Source organism: Podarcis erhardii, assembly GCF_964252035.2.
Source record: "Podarcis erhardii genome assembly, chromosome: 12".
NCBI classification, from domain to species: Eukaryota; Metazoa; Chordata; class Lepidosauria; order Squamata; family Lacertidae; genus Podarcis; species Podarcis erhardii.
Window position 1 is genome coordinate 35,292,602 of NC_138513.1, and position 17,765 is coordinate 35,310,366.

General features: G+C 43.1%; 1 protein-coding gene across 10 annotated transcripts in view; it reads left to right on the forward strand.

The window, feature by feature from the left end:
• Positions 1–17,765, forward strand: part of RARB (retinoic acid receptor beta) — a 362,123-nt gene that overhangs the window by 302,684 nt on the left and 41,674 nt on the right. For all 10 annotated transcript variants that reach the window (XM_081882235.1, XM_081882236.1, XM_081882234.1 and 7 more), the window contains one exon: positions 13,829–13,970. In XM_081882235.1, coding sequence (XP_081738361.1) covers positions 13,829–13,970 — 142 coding nt within the window. The remainder of the gene's footprint in view (positions 1–13,828; positions 13,971–17,765) is intronic.

Sequence of the window (17,765 nt, forward strand, 5' to 3'; positions counted from 1 at the left end):
CCTGCCACTTGTCTTGTGGTTACATACTGTGTTGTGTTGTGAGAAACACGTCATGTTGGCATTAAGGATCTGGTTAACCAGAATTTCAGATGAGGGGAAGAAACTCTGCTTACCTACTTTAACTATGGTTAGCATCGCTGGCTGCTTAGCCATCCATGGCAAACACCAGCAGGGAACAGGAAGGTTAAATCTGTGCTGCAGAAAGAAAGAGATGAGGGCAGGAAAGGAGAGTAGGATCCTGAGATCTGCTTCCTGTTGCTTAACTGTGGATTCTATATCTACCCAGCACCCAAGATACCACACGTTGCTTCACCTTTGGATGCCACAAATACACTTCTTTTTCAAGTGCTGTTAAATGTTGGATAGACGATTCTGGATTTTAAGTGAATTGCTACCTGGTTTTGATTTTAGAGGCTCTTGTGCACTATATATTATCATCAGCTGCCTTATCAGCCTATTATGGAATAGTTGACAAGGTAGAAATTTGCACTTAGGAGAAATCTAGCTCCTGAGTCACTTAATTTATCCTTTCGGTGTTATATATCCTTCCCTAGCAAGGAGGAGAAGGAGGCAGCAGTAGCACACTAGATTTAATGTGGTGCAATTTCAGTGCAGACTCAACACAGTGCATATATTCTTCCCATGTGACTGTTCCTGATCTGTACTGAACTTAACACCACTGCTTAAATTAAACACAGTCAGAAGGAATGCTATAGGCAAAGGCAATGTGCATTTCTCCGGAAGTTGTTTGCTACAAATATAGTATTGACAGTTCACAATAGAACCTTGTCGATGTCTATGATACAATTCAGTTTTATTCCCTGTTGCAGAGCTGGTTAATGCACTTGTAATTGTCTTTCTGCCAGCTGGCCAAGAGAGACACGGGAGCTTGTTTCTTGTATCATTTGTAAAAAGAAATAAAAATTCACTCATATTTGTTGTACGACTGTGTTGGAGCATTTCTCCTGCATCATACCAAATTAGGGGGTGAATGTTATTCCAAATGCCTTCTGAAGAATATGTTAGCAGTGCGTGGCCTCAGGCCTGGGAAGTCACAGCAAATAGAGTCAAAAGATGGGAACTGATTTCATTGGGACTGACTTCGGAGTACGTAATACTGCTTTGGAAAAGAGAGAGAAAAGCAGAATTTCTTGGTGCTTTAAAAAGGAGGAAGGAAAACTACCCAGTTATTTGTTCATAACAAAATGTTCTATGCCAGCGGTGGCCAACTCCCAAGAGACTGCGATCTACTCACAGAGTTAAAAACTGGCAGGGATCTACTCCCTTTTTGGGAGGTTCAGGTCAAAGTTGTTGAGCGTTTTTAGGGGGAAGGAAAGCCCTGTTTTTTAGGGGTTCAGGTCAAAGTTGTTGATTTTTTTTAGGGAGAAGGAAAACCCCATTTTTTTAGGGGTGATGGGGAAAGTTGCTGAGCTTTTTTTAGGGGAGCCAAAGTTGATGAGCTTCTTTGGTGGGAGCCAGTGATCTACTGGTGATCTACCACAGACATCCAGTGATCTACTGGTAGATCATGATCTACTTCTTGGACATGCCTGTTCTATGCTGTTTGTTGAGTGCCGCAGATAATAAGTGAAGCTTGTTCTTGTTTATATATATATATATATATATATATATATATATGTATGTATGTATGTATGTAAAAGAGTGATAGTGAAGGAAGGAAATGACTGAAGATTTTAAAACCATAGTTATACAATACCATGCACATTGAGTTACTACAGGGTTTTTTCTGGAAAAACACAACAGGAAGCAGGCTGTTGTATCTTTAGCAGCTGCACACAGGCCGAAGTTCCACAGATGTGGTTTCTCCCTGGCTTAGTGATGTAGTGAACATTAACGATTGACCTGTTTGGTTTTTTTAATGGTCTGCTCTCTTAAAAGGCCAAGAGAAAAGTGTGCACACACATCATTTTTAAAATTATTAATATCTGGTGATATTAATATGAATACCATAACATTAAAAGTCATAGTTTCTAAAGATAAATGTTTTAACCTTCCGCAAGGCTCTGTAAATGATTTTGGAGTGGCCATTCTGGGGCAAACATTCTGAATCATAACAATACCTCAAGAGGTTAAATGTATCACTGAATGGAGACTTTTAGCACATTGTATGCATTAAGTGGCTTTCCAATGCAGGGTGTCTGTGTTGTTAACAGCTGTTTTGTGATTTGCTGCTACAGTCAAACCTCGGTTTTCTATCATCTCCGTTGCTAAACATTTCAGCTTCCGAACATCGAAAACCCAGAAGTAAGTGTTCCAGTTTTTGAACGCTTTTCGGAAGCCGAACGTCTGATGCGGCAGACAAGCGGGTTCTGATTGGCTCTTCCGATGGCAAGAGCCAATCAGAAGCCGTGCCCCAGAAATCGAATGTTTCAGAAGTCGAAGGTCCTTCTGGAACAGATTACGTTCGACTTCTGAGGTACCACTATATTTTATTAATTACATGATCAGCAAAATTGTATTTTTTTGCATTGCATTTTCTTCTGGCCTTACTCTTCACAACCCCTCCACCCTCAAATCATCTGCCTATATTCCTGTAACTCAGGATAACACTTTGTACATCTAATGAAAAGGACTGTCGTCCACAAAAATGTATGCCATGATATTATTTAGTTATGTAGTTATTTATTAGGCTTATTTGTTGCTTGTTACCTGAAGGTCTCCAAGCAACTTACAATACATTTAAAAACACGATTATAAATACATCATGCCATAGAAGCAAAGCAAAACAGCCCTCATGACATCCACAGGAAGCTTTGGCAGCATGCTAGTGACAACACAGGGACATGGGTGGTGCTGTGGGTTAAACCACAGAGCCTAGGACGTGCCAATCAGAAGGTTGGTGGTTCGAATCCCCACGACGGGTGAGCTCCAGTTGCTCGGTCCCTGCTCTTGCCAACCTAGCAGTTCGAAAGCACCTCAAAGTGCAAGTAGATAAATAGGTACCGCTCCGGCGGGAAGGTAAACGACGTTTCCGTGCACTGCTCTGGTTCGCCAGAAGCGTCTTAGTCATGCTCGCCACATGACTCGGAAGCTGTACGCCGGCTTCCTCAGCCAATAAAGCGAGATGAACGCCGCAACCCCAGAGTCCGTCATGACTGGACCTAATGGTCAGGGGTCCCTTTACCTTTTTAGTGACAACACAACACTATCTCAGTCTTATCAAACGCCTGGAAAGAAAGGTCGGTGCTTACCTAGCACAGAAAAGATGTCATCAAAAGCTCTAAGCATTCCACGGACATGGAGCCACAACTGAAAAGACCCTGTCCCATATCACCGTCCTTTGATTCTCCCTCAGAGTGGGAACTTGGAGAAGGGCCTGCAGTGAAGATCTAAGGCTCTGGTGTGGTTTCTCCTAAGGTTTTAACCTTAGGATTTGTTTTGAAATCGTGGTCCTATAGCAACTTTTACGTAGTAAATGCCTTCATCGCGATTCACAGCGAGCACCATCAGGTTCGTAAAAGCATGTCTGATGTGGAAACATACCACCGTAACACACCCTGCAGTCTCCAATCCTTCCGCAGGTAAGTTGCGGTTTGTCTCGGCGGCCCTTCCCTGCATTCAAGTGTACTCTGAAAGACAACTTAGGGGACTTCCGCTGCTGCAATTCTCTCCCCACCCTTCCCCGAGCATAGAGTCAATCATTACATTAAAGGCAAAATTGAGTCAGTGAGGAGAGAGGCCACACCAAGAGGAATTCTGCTTTCTGTGCAACTCTCCAAGATACAGGGATCATTTCAAGATCCGGACCTGGCAGCCCTAATCTGTCTAAAGAGATGGATGGAGAATTTCCTTGAGCAAGTATTAACCGGTCTGAATTTAGACAAAGCTTTTTCCTAATCTCCCTTTTGGCTCAGATTGTGTAACTGTCCCATTGAGCAGGCAGGCCACGTCGATCTAAATGAGTCTTACATAAGCACATAAGCACTTGGAAAATGAGCGTATGTGTAGATTTGTATGGGTATTTTATGCTAATATTCTAATACGACATGTTACATGACATTCAGGCATGTCTATTCTTTGTAAATGCAGAAAAGCTGTATTTGTCAGTAGTCCATGGGAGCCAAGTATGGAGGGCCATGGGGGCCAAGCCCGCCCCCCATTCCAAATCATAGGGCACTCATTCCTGTGGCGTGTCCACACAACATGTCAGCATGTCCCACGTCGTGTGTGTGTGACATCAGCATGCTGTGGAGTGTTCGCACATGCCGTGCTGACGTCTTGTGCCCCTGGGCCCCCTCAATCACGGGAGCAAGGTAGCGCAAGTGCAATAGTCTATCTAGAAGGGTGGATAGGTAAAGGTAAAGAGACCCCTGACCATTAGGTCCAGTCGTGACCGACTCTGGGGTTGCGGCGCTCATCTCGCTTTATTGGCCAAGGGAGCCGGCGTACAGCTTCCAGGTCATGTGGCCAGCATGACTAAGCCGCTTCTGGCGAACCAGAGCAGCGCACGAAAGCACCGTTTACCTTCCCGCCAGAGTAGTACCTATTTATCTACTTGCACTTTGTCGTGCTTTCAAACTGCTAGGTTGCCAGGAGCAGGGATTGAGCAATGGGAGCTCAGCCCATCACGGGGATTCGAACCGCCGACCTTCTGATCGGCAAGTCCTAAGCTCTGTGGTTTAACCCACAGCGCCACCCGCGTCTCTGAAGGGTGATACTTGCCGTCAACAGAAGCTTGCTGAGTGAGCTTCTCACCTGCAGACGCTTGCTTTTTCACCAACCTACTTTTTTCCTTAAGTCACATAGCAACAGCTAACTTGCAAGTCAAAAATCTCAGCTTGAATTTGTTTATCTGCCATCGTCAATAAGATGAGGCATTTCGCATGCCGGACAGCACATTCCTGTGATTTAAAAACAAAAGAAATCAAGCCCCTATCAGGCCATATTTCCTTTTGAAACACAGCATGAGGGTAACTGAGGGTTTTAAATCATAGGAGTTGCCATGTAGAAAATAGAAGCAATGGTGTGATTTGGTATAGATGCACGGAGTTGTTTTAATAGCGTTTGCTATTAAGGTAATGCATTCCATAGGATTTGAAATCCTTTAAAACGCCCTTGAATTCTGAGCAAAGGGGCATTTGGCTTAGCGTCACAGAGGAAGTGATACACACAATGACTTCCTTTGTACCCAGATGGCATTCTGAAGTCCTTTGTGACACTGGTTATTAAATCTGTTCAGATCTTCTTTAAGCAACCTATCCCTGAACTAAACTCTTTCATGTTTGACATAGCAATAGACAAGCATTACAAAAGTAAATAGCAACAAGGTTGGCCTCTTTTTTTTGGCATTGTGTTAAAGTAACATTGTCTAAATGGGTTACTTTGGCTTTAAATAATAGACCTAGTAACTGGCTTTATTTGCTTGCCGGGTACATGTGGTTTCACATACCATTCTCCACTTTCAATGGGGCAGATAAGGTATCAACACAATTAAAAGTGAAAAATAATCTGTCTGCTTTGCCAGTGGTGAATGCTCAGAGAACACACACTGATACAATAGATTTTGAATAATTTATACGAGTCGTCTTTTTTTTCTTCCTCTTTCCTTCTCGCAATCTGTAAATGAGGACACCTAATGCGACATGGCCAGGATGATACTCTATCCATCTTCCGTTAAGATAAGAAGATGTTTGGGGGGGGGAGGCAGGTGAGAGGGAGGAGCTTTTCAGTCAAGTCTGGTTTTGTGCTGAGCAAAGGGGTGGGTGGGTTGGGGGGGAAACCGACAGTAAAAAAAAAAGCAAGCTTCTGTTCATCAGGATTTGCATTTGCAAACTGATAAAAGAAGCAGCAAAGTGAAAATTTCAAAATGCCAAATTAATTTGGCTCCTAGCACTGCTCCTTCATTCAGTAAATTAAATACAAAGCGCCGGCACTCTCCCGATGAAATGTTTGGTGGGTGGCATGCTAGAAGGAACCACTGCTATTTTCTTTTTCTTCTCTCCATCCCCCCCTCCCGGTAGCCCAATGAGACAGTATATCTGGCTGCTAACCAGAAGGTTGGTAGTTCGAGTCCACCCAGGGACAGCTGCAGACCGGATTCCTGCATTGCAGCGGGTTGGACTAGATGACCCTAGGTACCCTTACAGTTCTAAGTTTCTGTCCAGGCCATAGTAAAACAACACATTTTTGCTTGCTGAGTGTATTTGATTTTGCATGGCAAGGATAATAGCCTTGCAGTGTGTGTGTGTGTGTGTGTGTGTGTGTGTGTGTGTGTGCAGCTCCAGTGCTCCTATCAAAGAGGATTTATGCGGGTGCTATAGCGCCCATTAACACTAATGAGAATTGTTCATGTAAATTCCTTATGCCTCACAGGCATAATCTATCCCTCGTAAGAGTGCTCAACACTAATAAATAGAGCAAAATGTGGGCAAATGGGTCCTTTAAAAAAAACCTAACATATGAGACTTCATACCCTGATGGCTATTAATTTAAAGGCGTTATATCATTACAATTATTGTTATTATAGATAATAAATTATGTGTTCCCTCTTGGCATGGGCAGTTTTCCTGGAAGAAAATGTCAGATATACAAACCAATATTGTCGCCCCACCATGGGTTGCAAAAGTGGGTTTGGAGAAATGTGGGATGGGATGCTGCAAGGCAGAGTGAGCTGGGACCCCACCAGGTATGTGGAGGTACAATTTCTGGGGAGAATTACCAGGCGGGAGAATAGTTCCATAACACCTCTCTTTGCTTGCAGATTCTCTTGAGCAAATGGTGTCTTTTTAGTCCATTCCCACCCACCTTGCTTTTTTAGCCTATCCGCTCCCAGCTAAAACCAGAAAAATGTCCTGGAAAATAGCTGAGGGGAGAATCAGCAGACATAGGAAGCGTTAAACACTCCCTTTTCCCACCTGTCAGTTTTTCACCTGCAAATATTTCTTCATTGCAGTACATCAGGAAATACAAGCTTGGGAACACATGTTTGCCATGATCTCTTTAATAGTCCTGCCCTAATTAATTAATTCATTAATAATACCCACCGCCTCACCCTAAGGTCCCAGGGCAGGTTTAAGCTATTTAAAATACATCATTTTTTTAAAAAAAACCTTAAATTACAAAAAAATAATAATCACGAAAAATATCTTCTAATCTCAATAACATCTAATAAAAAGTAACCATTAATACAATTTGAATTTTATTATTTCGGTCACAGACCAGTTCCAGCCCACATACAATATCAAGTAAGTCATAAAACACAATAGGGATACATTTGAATTTGCAATTAAGTATAACCGGGACAATACAGACATAGCAACAGTTAAAAAATATATAAATTAAATCTTGGTCACTAACATATAACCTAAAATTATCATTTAAGGCCTTAATCATTATGATAGCACAGCTTGTTCCATAAGTTTTATGGCAATCGCACAGAATTTGGCTACCCTTAATGTGATCCCATTCATACAATTGCTTATCTTGTATTCAGATTTCCAATCGTTATGCATTATAAACCTCAATGGTCATTTTCTAAAAAGAGATTGGCAGGGGGTTGGACTCAATGGCTCTTGTGGTCTCTTCCAACTCTATGATTCTATGATTCTATGATAGCTTTTCCCATGTCATGGGATGCTTTAATGAGATACCCTCTCATCTACGTTGGGCTTTCAAAATAGTGGTAAGAGCCATTGACTGTCCCTCAGCCTAACCCACTTCAGAGGGTTATTGTGGGGATTAAATGAGGAGGGTGAATACCATGTATGCCTCCTTGAGCTTCTGGGGGGCAGGGGAAGTGAGATATAAATTCAAGAAATAAAATAAATAAAGGCTGTCACATTCCCTTGCTTGGAATTAAGCCAAGGGGAACTGAGCAGCAGAGGCCAAGCAAAATTCTTCTGCACATTTTTACTTCTGCTTAGTTGTATGGTGTTTCCCCACCATTCCATTCCTTTCTCCTGGCACCTTTCCCTTGTTTGTGTACTTTTCCTTCCTGCTTCATAGCATCGTAGAGTTGGAAGGGAACCCGAGGGTCATCTAGTCCAACCCCCCTGCAATTTAGGAATCTAAACTTGCAGCATTCATGAGAGGTGTTCATCCGACCTCTTCTTAAAAACCTCGAAGGAAGGAGATTCCACTACCTCCTGAGGGAGTCTGTTGTACCATCTAATACCTCTGTCAGAAAATCCTTCCTGGTGTTAATGTTGTGATAAGCATGGCATATTCACTGCCAACAGTCAAGTGAGATACCTAGACTGTATCTCACTCAATATAGAGGAGAGGTGGGTGAGAGATCCAAAGGGTGAGAGATTCAATATTAATCATACTCTCAGTAAGGTAAAGGGACCGCTGGCCATTAGGTCCATTCGTGGCTGACTCTGGGGTTGTGGCGCTCATCTCAGTTTATTGGCCGAGGGAGCCGGTGTACAACTTCTGGGTCATGTGGCCAGCATGACTAAGCCACTTCTGGCGAACCAGAGCAGCACACGGAAACGCCGTTTACCTTCCCGCCGGAACGGTACCTATTTATCTATTTGCACTTTGACGTGCTTTAGAACTGCTAGGTGGGCAGGAGCTGGGACTGAACAACGGGAGCTCACGCCATCGCAGGGATTCGAACCGCCGACCTTCTGATCGGTAAGTCCTAGGCTCTGTGGTTTAACCCACAGCACCACCTGGGTCCCCCATACTCTCAGGAGACCCACTGAAATTAATGGACAGGACTAAGTCACTTGCCTTACTCACATCCTGTCCCGGAGGCGGTTCTGCCTGTCCGCTTCCTCCATCTCGGTGTTGCCCTTATAGGGAAGAGGATGGGAGCAAATTAGCTTTGCCTGACATTGAGTTGTGTCAAATACTAGTCCTACCCATTGAAAGTTACTGAACCTGGCTTACATCCATTAATTTCAATGGATTTGCTCTGAGGAGGACTGGCATTAGGTTAACCTATTGGCTGTGGCTCCATCTACTATTGGCCTCCCTGCTTTCTGCCCTCTAAGGCCCATCAAGGGCAGGGCCGGCCCAAGACATTTGGCACCTGATGGCAAGTCACAAAATGGCGGCCCCGCACCACACCAGGAAAGAAGGGGTGAGTGAAGAACTACATCAAGAACAAGGGAGGAATAAAGATCTACTTCGGGATCTCCTGCCCCCATGGATCCTGCCTCCTGAGGCGGTTGCCTCAGCTTGCCTCATGGCATGAGCCAGCCCTCGCCATGGGATGCAACCTTTATTCTTTTGTGCTAAACTATAAGTTTGTTTTTGTTTCTTACAATTTATCTTATAAAAGGCAATCTTTTTTATTTTCAGTGCATAAGATATAAATACAAACAAAAGCAAATTTTAAAATATCAGAAACGACAGAGTGGGGCCACATATCCATTTTCTTTTCAACAAAATCAGAAGCTGTGAGGAGCCGCCCATTAGTGGAAACATTTAAAAAGTCCACGTTTCCCACACTGTTGTCTCCAGAAGGCGCTAGAGGTTTGTTGTATTCATAAAAATGATAAAGTCCCACCACACAGTATAAAAATGCTTTGGATCTTCTAAGTCTTTGGAAACCTTTTATATTGTGGGTCACCTTTTCTGCAGTTGCCAGTTCCGTACACTGGAATATTTACATGGAAGTAATTTTGTTGATTTAAAGCAAAGGGACAAATGCATGTCTCCCTCTGTTGTTCATGAATTTGCAACCATGGGGAACAGGAAGACATCAGTACTCACCTATCCAACCTCTTCCTGTAAGTGAGAGGGGCCTTCTCATTTTCCTTCTTGAGCAATTGTAATTGAGCAATTGTAATTAAATTAAATTAAAAGGGTTGCCTGGGTCTCGTAGCCTAAGAGGACAACTGTTGAACAGGTGACCTATAAATGCAAGTCAAATGGGTCGAGTATCCCTTCTTGTAATGATTATATAGTGGGTTTTGTTCCCCGTGTTCTGTGGATAGGGTGGCTCATTTCTTTTTTAAATGTTTTCTTGCCCGACTTCCCTATAATATCAGCAACAGCACGGACTTAGTTCCAAATATCCCCTTTGCACAAGCTGGAAGCTCTTCCATTTGTGCAAGTTGGGTGTCTCTGATTACCATTAATTATCTACCCCCACCCACAGCTGCAGCCCCCATATTTATACTGCATACCTTTCTGGAGGGTCCTCCAGCTCTCAGCAGCATCTTTTATAGGGCTTCAGTGGGAAGGAGGAGGCGAAAACCTCAAATGGTTTGTGGAATTCAAGCCATGGTATTTGTTCAGAAGGACTAAATCCTCAGTTCAGACACAGATGAGCAAGAAAAAAATATTTTATCAGATAACTGAAATATACTCGGAGTTGAGAGTGGATTTCATGCTTTTTATTCAGCTCATATTGGTGAGGAGGAATGGAAGTACCCCCAGAATGTCTGCTTTTATATACATTATTTACACAATGGGCCTCACGTGATTGGCTAATTCTGGGATTCTCCTAAAGGCCAATCAGGTTGCGGATTCACTTCCACTTGGAGCTGGATTGGGTGGCTTCTGTGGACCAATCAGACTGCTGCATTCTGAATCCTGTTGTTCTAGGACCAATCAGACTGCTGCAAATTGGATCCTATTCAACTCAGTACATAACAATAACCTTTCAGAATTAAGAAAGACCTGAGAAGTCACATTTAATTTTATTTGATACCTTGCTATAGATTTATTGTGCATGGGTTGAATCTTGCTTAGTTGTGAAGTCCTGAAAACAATCATTTTGTTGTTGTTTTTTAAATAATTTTTATTAAAGTTTTCCAATTTAAAACAAATTAAATCCAATTTATAATCTTTTTCCAATAACCAGGACTTCCCCTCCCCTCCCCCTCTTGTCTTCCAGTTTAACAAATCAATTCAACAAATTCTTATCCCCAAATTACACTTATCGTCAATAACCCAATTTTTCAAAAATTCCCATCCCCTAAGATCGACCTAATTCCCTTCCACGAGTTCCCCCCTTCAAGAATAATGCAGATAAAAATAAACAAGATAAAAAATAGTTTTGCACCCTTTGGATTCCAGATTTCCCTCCCCCCTTTCCCGGTTGCGTTCTCAATATTCCTCGACATCTGATATCTTCCTGGGGTTCCCACATCTCACTAAACCCAGACCTCTCTAGTCCTTTACCAGTCATTTTTAAATTCGAGTGTCCAATCGTAGAAGGAGTCTATCTCAAAAAGGGGCCCATTTCTTCTGTCCAGATTTTTATATCCAGGAGCAAAAAACTCCAATTTTATTTCTGTAAGCTTGTCAAATCTGAATGTCCCAAATGTTCCCACTTCCAGTTCTGTCCAGATCTTGTTATTTCATTATTCTTATTAATCACACTCCTCCTTTTTATTTTTTGCTTTTTCCCTGCTCTTCTGCCGAAATGTTCTATTTCCAAAAGTTTCTAGTTTCTCTGCAGAGGTTTGTTATTCAGGAGCAAAACATTGCGTCATGTCCCTTTCATTTACATCCATTGTTTTCTGTAGTGTGTAGACCTCTGTAGACAAAATAATGTTCCATTTCTGCAGTTTCCCAGGAGATAAAAAGTTCTGTTCAACTGTTCAAATTTCCATCAAAAACACTTGCAATATCCCTCAGCTCCTCTAGATGGATTTCAGTAACTGAGTTCCCTTCCAGATCACATCCACCAAACCAAGTAGCTTGTTGATCCTTATTTGAAACATTTTATATCCAATTTATAACCAATGTAACCGGCAAAGTCCTCATAACAAAGTCTCTGTTTTGTTCTTCCGTTTTGACAGCTCTTTGACAGCTGTCAAAACCTCCGTTTCTCTTCCCCAGGCATTTTCACCGGTCGCTCCCGGGATTCCGGGGGTGGTGGTTGCTTTTTAGTTCAAATTCCACTTTTCTCCTCCAGCTCAATCTTATATTTTTCCCTCGCAAAGTCACTAATTCATCAAGATAAGGTCACTCTCGATCTTAGTTGTTAAGTCCTTTGTTTTGGCTCTTCTACAATTGGGGGGGGGGATGACTTCCTTTTTATACCCCCCCCGCTCGCTCCGGATTTTAAAAATTTATCCCTCTTTTTAATCCATATTCCAATTACTCACGGGTTGTTCTTTTGGATCCAGATTTTCAATGGAAGAAGCCAGCGCTCTCCACCGAATGGCATGCGGCTTCGCTCGGCAGGGGAAGCGGCGGACTCAAAGCACCACCACCCCCCCAGGCGCCCGCTCCGAAGCCTTTAAAAAGGCTCTTTCGCGGGCCGGGGGGGGCTCAAAGGTGCCAGCCAAGTCACCATGTCCATGGGGCTCCGTGCCCATGGTTTTTGCGGGTCCCCGCGTCGCCGGCGCGGTAGAACCCAGCCCCTGCCGAGCCGGCTCCCTCCGGAGCACGGAGGGAGCCCGCCATTCGGCGATGGCGCCAACCCGGAAGTCTCTGAAAACACACACTCTGAAAACAATCATTTTGGGATCCTTAATGGCCAAACTAATCCCTAAAATTAGGAAGGTGCCAGCACTGAGATGATGTTGTATTGTTTATGTCCCCCCAAAATGTGATCTCTTCTCCCTGCCTCCACGGCTTTGCACAACAGGTATTTCACTCTGAAATTTTTGCTGTGGGTTCAGACCTGTCACATGGCTTTCATTCCTTAGTCCATAGCCATTGCACTTCGGTTGAACTAACTGTCAGCTGCCTCTTCATCTTTGCTGTGATCAAATAGTTCCCCTTTCTGGTTTTAAAAATACGTGGCGTTATGAAAGTAAAAGGCCACTGTGTGGCTCCATAATTTAAATACAGGCAGGCATCCTATTGCAGTTAACTGTCTTGCTTCGTTTGCCAGTCGAGAGAATCCATTGTTTACAAAGTTTATTGCTGAATTCAGAACTGGGTCTTTCTATTTCTTAAAACAATAAAATAAACTAACTAGGGTGTTATAACGTTAATGTTCTGCGATTGACATATAAAGCCTTGCAACCAGATTATCTCTGGGAATGTCTTTCCCTGTATACCTCTGCCTGGTCGCTTCGATCCTCAGGAGAGATGCTCTTAATAGAGTCGTACACTTCGAGGCTTCGTTTTATGTCCACTCAGATATGAGTGTATTGGCACCTTCCCTTTGGGATTTGCTCCCAATGAACATAAGGCAGGCACTTAAAGTATTAGCATTTCAGCACCCGGTTAAAACTCACCAGTTCATCCAGGCTTTCTTTCAGGAGTAATTTGTTTTGGGTTTTGTACTTTGTACTTATGTATTTTGTACTTATTTATGAGTGTGAATTTATTGTTTGTTTTCTTCTGTTCACCACCATGATGTGGTTTTTTTTCCTTCCTCTTTATGTTGCTGGTATCCAAATGTCTGCAAGCAAACAAACAAGATTTGCCCTGGTTCATACATTCAGCCAGGTGGCATTGAAATAACCTAGGTGATGCTGCCGCCATGTGAATCAATGGCTGGTCGCCTGGAGGTGTCAACAAAATGGAAATTCATGCAATGTACTTTTAGTTTAGCACTAATGCAGAGGTCCTGGGTTGTGCCACAAGCTATCTTCCTGATGGAGGGGGCGATTTTTGTTGTTTCTCTACTAAGCTCTTGCAGAATGCCCCCCCCCCCAAAAAAAAGACACACAATATACGAACCTTTCTTTTTTCTTCTATTTTCTGAATCCTTGCTCTGTGTACTGATCTACATTCCCCCTACTGGGAAATAGCATTGTTTATTTTTGATTAAACGGTATTTACCATGTTGTGAAGTCATCATATTAGATGCTGAATATTTCATAAAGCCTTGAAGGTTATCAAACCTAGTCATAGTGTTGCATGCATTTCAGTCACTTCGCAGAGTAACTTTCAACATGATGAGAGGTTTCATTTCATTCCTTTCTTTCCTTCTGCTTGATTGCAGGGTTTTTTCCGCAGGAGCATTCAGAAGAACATGGTTTATACATGTCACCGAGATAAGAACTGTGTTATTAATAAAGTCACTAGGAACCGCTGCCAGTACTGCAGACTACAGAAGTGCTTTGAAGTGGGAATGTCCAAAGAATGTGAGTTGCTTGTAGAAATTGTCTCATTTTACTTATCTATATCTATATATTTGGATTACAGTGGCGGTCATGGGGATGTGGCTTCCTAATCAGACATATTGGGGTCAGAAATTAGTGTGGATGCTACTTTGAATATCTCTTCCTTAAAAAAATGGAAAAAAGGGCCTTTTTAACATCATATAGCACATGTCTACATGGGGATTTGTCTAAACCACTGAGTCTCTTGGGCTTGCTGATCAGAAGGTTGGCAGTTTGAATCCCCGCAATGGGGTGAGCTCCCATTGCTCTGTCCCAGCTCCTTGCCAGCCTAGCAGTTTGAAAGCACGCCAGTGCCAGTAGATAAATAGGTACTGCTGTGGCGGGAAGGTAAACGGTACTTCTGTGCGCTCTGGTTTCCATCACAGTGTTCCGTTGCGCCAGAAGCGGCCACATGACCCATAAAGCTGTCTGTGGACAAACGCTGGCTCCCTCGGCCTGAAAACGAGATGAGCGCCGCAACTCCAGAGTCGCCTTTAACTGTCTAGGGGTCCTTTACCTTTTTTTTTTACCTGGTTGGAGCCCTTAAATGGTTGTGTCAAATCCCTGCAAAACTACACAGCAACTCTGTTCCCAATCCAAACAGCAGGATCATAGTAGGGCTCCCATGTGTTGTGCAGCCCGCATGAATGAATCATGTACAAGTCTCCCACACCTCACTGTTTGCGGGGACTGCTTCCTGTACATCTAGCTTAGCACTTGCATTATGACCAAGCAGCCTGGTATATATTTTTTTCTGTGGATGAGCTCGTAAGAAAAATATATTTCTTTGTGTACATACACACACACAATCCGGAAGTTCAGTGTTACATGTTCATCTGTGAGAGAGAAATATGTTGATGATAAACATGCAGATTGAAGAGAAGGTTGAAAAGAGAGCTCTCAAATGATGAAATAACTGAGCCCATGCAAAATTAGAACAGAAGAAGGTGCCTGTTAGCAAAGACCAGTGAGCAAGCAGACATGTGAAGAGTCAGAAGTAAAAATAAATACTGACATACAAGTGTCAGGACAAAAGGTGGGATGGAGAGAGTCAGGGGTGCCAACTTAAATAAAATATTGGGGGGGCAGGTAAGCCCTGCCCTGCATAATCGATCACATGATGCTGTGTGCACACACCATTTGAATGGGAATGCCAATCAATTTTGTGGGGGCCCGGCTCCCTCAAATATTTTATTATAGGGGCTGAAGGCCCCACAGCCCCTAGGCGTTGACTCCTATGGAGAGAGTCATGAAATGTTTGTCCAAATAACCTTTGACGGTGCCATGGAATAAAGTTGAGAGAATACAGTGAGATGGCCTTTTCTTGCCTAAGTTCCATGCTGCATGACATTGCAGTAGTACCTGTAGATATGTACACAGCTAGCAGGGAATTTCTAACAGGAAATTCAGTGCCTACATGCCAACTGAATTAGAGCCAGAAGAGGGCCTCTGAGGTGGGAGGGGAGGAAAAGAGGGAAGATATCAGCATTCTTGCATGATTTCCAAGATACGCAGAAGTGCCAAAGTCCCCCCCCCAAAAAAAAGCTTAAAAATTGTGGTGGGCTCCTCTGCCCAATGAAGAGCGAGTATATACAATAACTTCTAAGAGCCATGACATGTTGCACATCAGATGGAAAAGAAAAACAGTGAATTGACGGACAGTGCGGAGCGACTTAAACATCCTGGCATTGTCTAGCTGCAACCCTGAAAAGGAGCAGTCTTATTAGGGGCTGAGGACATGTTGCAGCCTTTCACAGCTTGTGAATGTCAGAAAATGCCATCAGAACATAAGAAAATCTCAGCTGGATCAAACCAAAAGCCCTTCTAGCCAGGCGTTCTGTTCTGAAAGTAGTCAGCCCATCAGAAGCCCACAGGCAGGAGGACATGAGTGCAATAATCCTTAAAGCCAGGCTTTTACCTTTTATATACCTCACCAGTGGCACCCTGTACAACACTAAAATTCAGCACCCCACTTCTCATGCCACATTCTACAGCTTTGCTTTGGTGCCCCCTGCAGCTCGGCACCCAGTGTGACGGCACCAATCACACCCTACTAAAGCCACCTCTGACCTCATAGTGGGTCAGCTACAGAACATTTTGATCGTAAGGTGCATTGCAAGGTGCATATTGCTGAGTTTGTATTTTTTCTGTGCTTGAGTCTTAAGAGGTGAGATTTCTAACCGGGCTGTAATGTACACCGCTAAACTAATCTTAAGCATCTGTGTTTCTTCAGTTGTGTGAAACTCCTCAGTTAGAATACAGCGCTGCAAACTTAGATGCGAAAGCAAAGCAGGTCTTAAACTCTTGTCCTGTATTTACAAGCGCCAGAATCAGAAGGAATCTGAAAAGCAAGATGCCCAGAGTGTGTAACAAGATATTCCGTGCACCTGCGTTGAAAAACAATGCTGTAGTAGAGGGAGGAATACAGCCGTTGCCTGTGTAAATTACTTTTTGAACTCTAGCTGTCTCATAGCAGAATTTTGGATGGTGGGTGTCAACTTGGAGTCCACATAAAATATTTAGTTGATAATTTTTCAGTTACAAGAGTTGGCAGGGAAGCAGAGTAATAAAAGTGCAGCCATTGATATCTTCTGGGTGCAAATAAGGGTAATGCAACATTACTATGAAACACAGTACGAGGTTACTGTGATGTTATTTTTGTTTATTCGTTTTTTATTTACTAAATTTAATTGGCTGCTTTTTTTACCAAGGCAACTCAAAGTGACTTGCGATATGTGATGATGATGATGATAATTTTTTTACACCTATGCAAAAGAAAAACAAATATCTAAAAGACAATCTTATTTTTAAAAGGCAGGATTAAAACATCCTACCCACTGAAGGAGGCCACAGATAAGATATTAAAAACATGAAAGTAATGCCTGCATGAGAAATTAGTCATTTGCAAAGTGTTCCTAACGAGCAGTTTTAAAAAACTAGCGTTCCTGAATGAATTGAGTGGTATCAAACTTAAGTTTTAGTCATAATAGACCCACTATAATTAATGAACGTGACTTCAGTTCAGCCCATGAATTTCAGTAGGCCTACTCTGTGTAAAACCTAGTTAAATACCGCCCACTGTTTTTGGTTATTCCCTTAGGAAAGCGTTTCTACAAAAGCCACTTCAGCTGTCTGTGTGCGCGTGCATGATGTCTCCCTCCCCTTCCTGCCGTTCTGTTCACAAAGTGCTTGATTGGCTGCAAGCGCATTTCCCCGTACAACATGAGTGCCACAAACAAAGGACAAGAAGATGTTCCCAAGGCTCTGCAGGGAAACAAGCCTATGTTGCTGAACCAGCCCCCAATGGGCAAGTTAATCATGGTGGACAACATTAATAGCAACCCAAATGCCTGCTCCTAAGGGCAGGGAATGAATGAACGCCCAACCAGAGCTGTGCAAACTTGTCTGCGTATCCATTACTGTTTGGGTTCTCTGTATGTTTTACGGAGAAGATACTCGCAGCCTTGCAGCCAGAGGCTGCCCTTTTAGTCGGTTTCAGTGGAGAGCAGCTGCGTTCGTAAATACTGTACCCGCCTCCTCCTGCCAGTCCCTGCCATGGATAGGAATTTAAAGGCATCCATGAGTATAATGTGGTTGTGAAGAGCAGCAAACCCTGTTTCTTTCACTAACTAGCGGTTTACTTTCAAATAGGTAAATGATGAGCTGCAATTAATTCAGAGATTTGTAGCGGAATAATTATTCTCTTTGAACGTATCCAGGGATTTTATGGCCCTTTTTACTGTAGGGGTTCTCCCCCCCCCCCATGCTCTGCAGAGC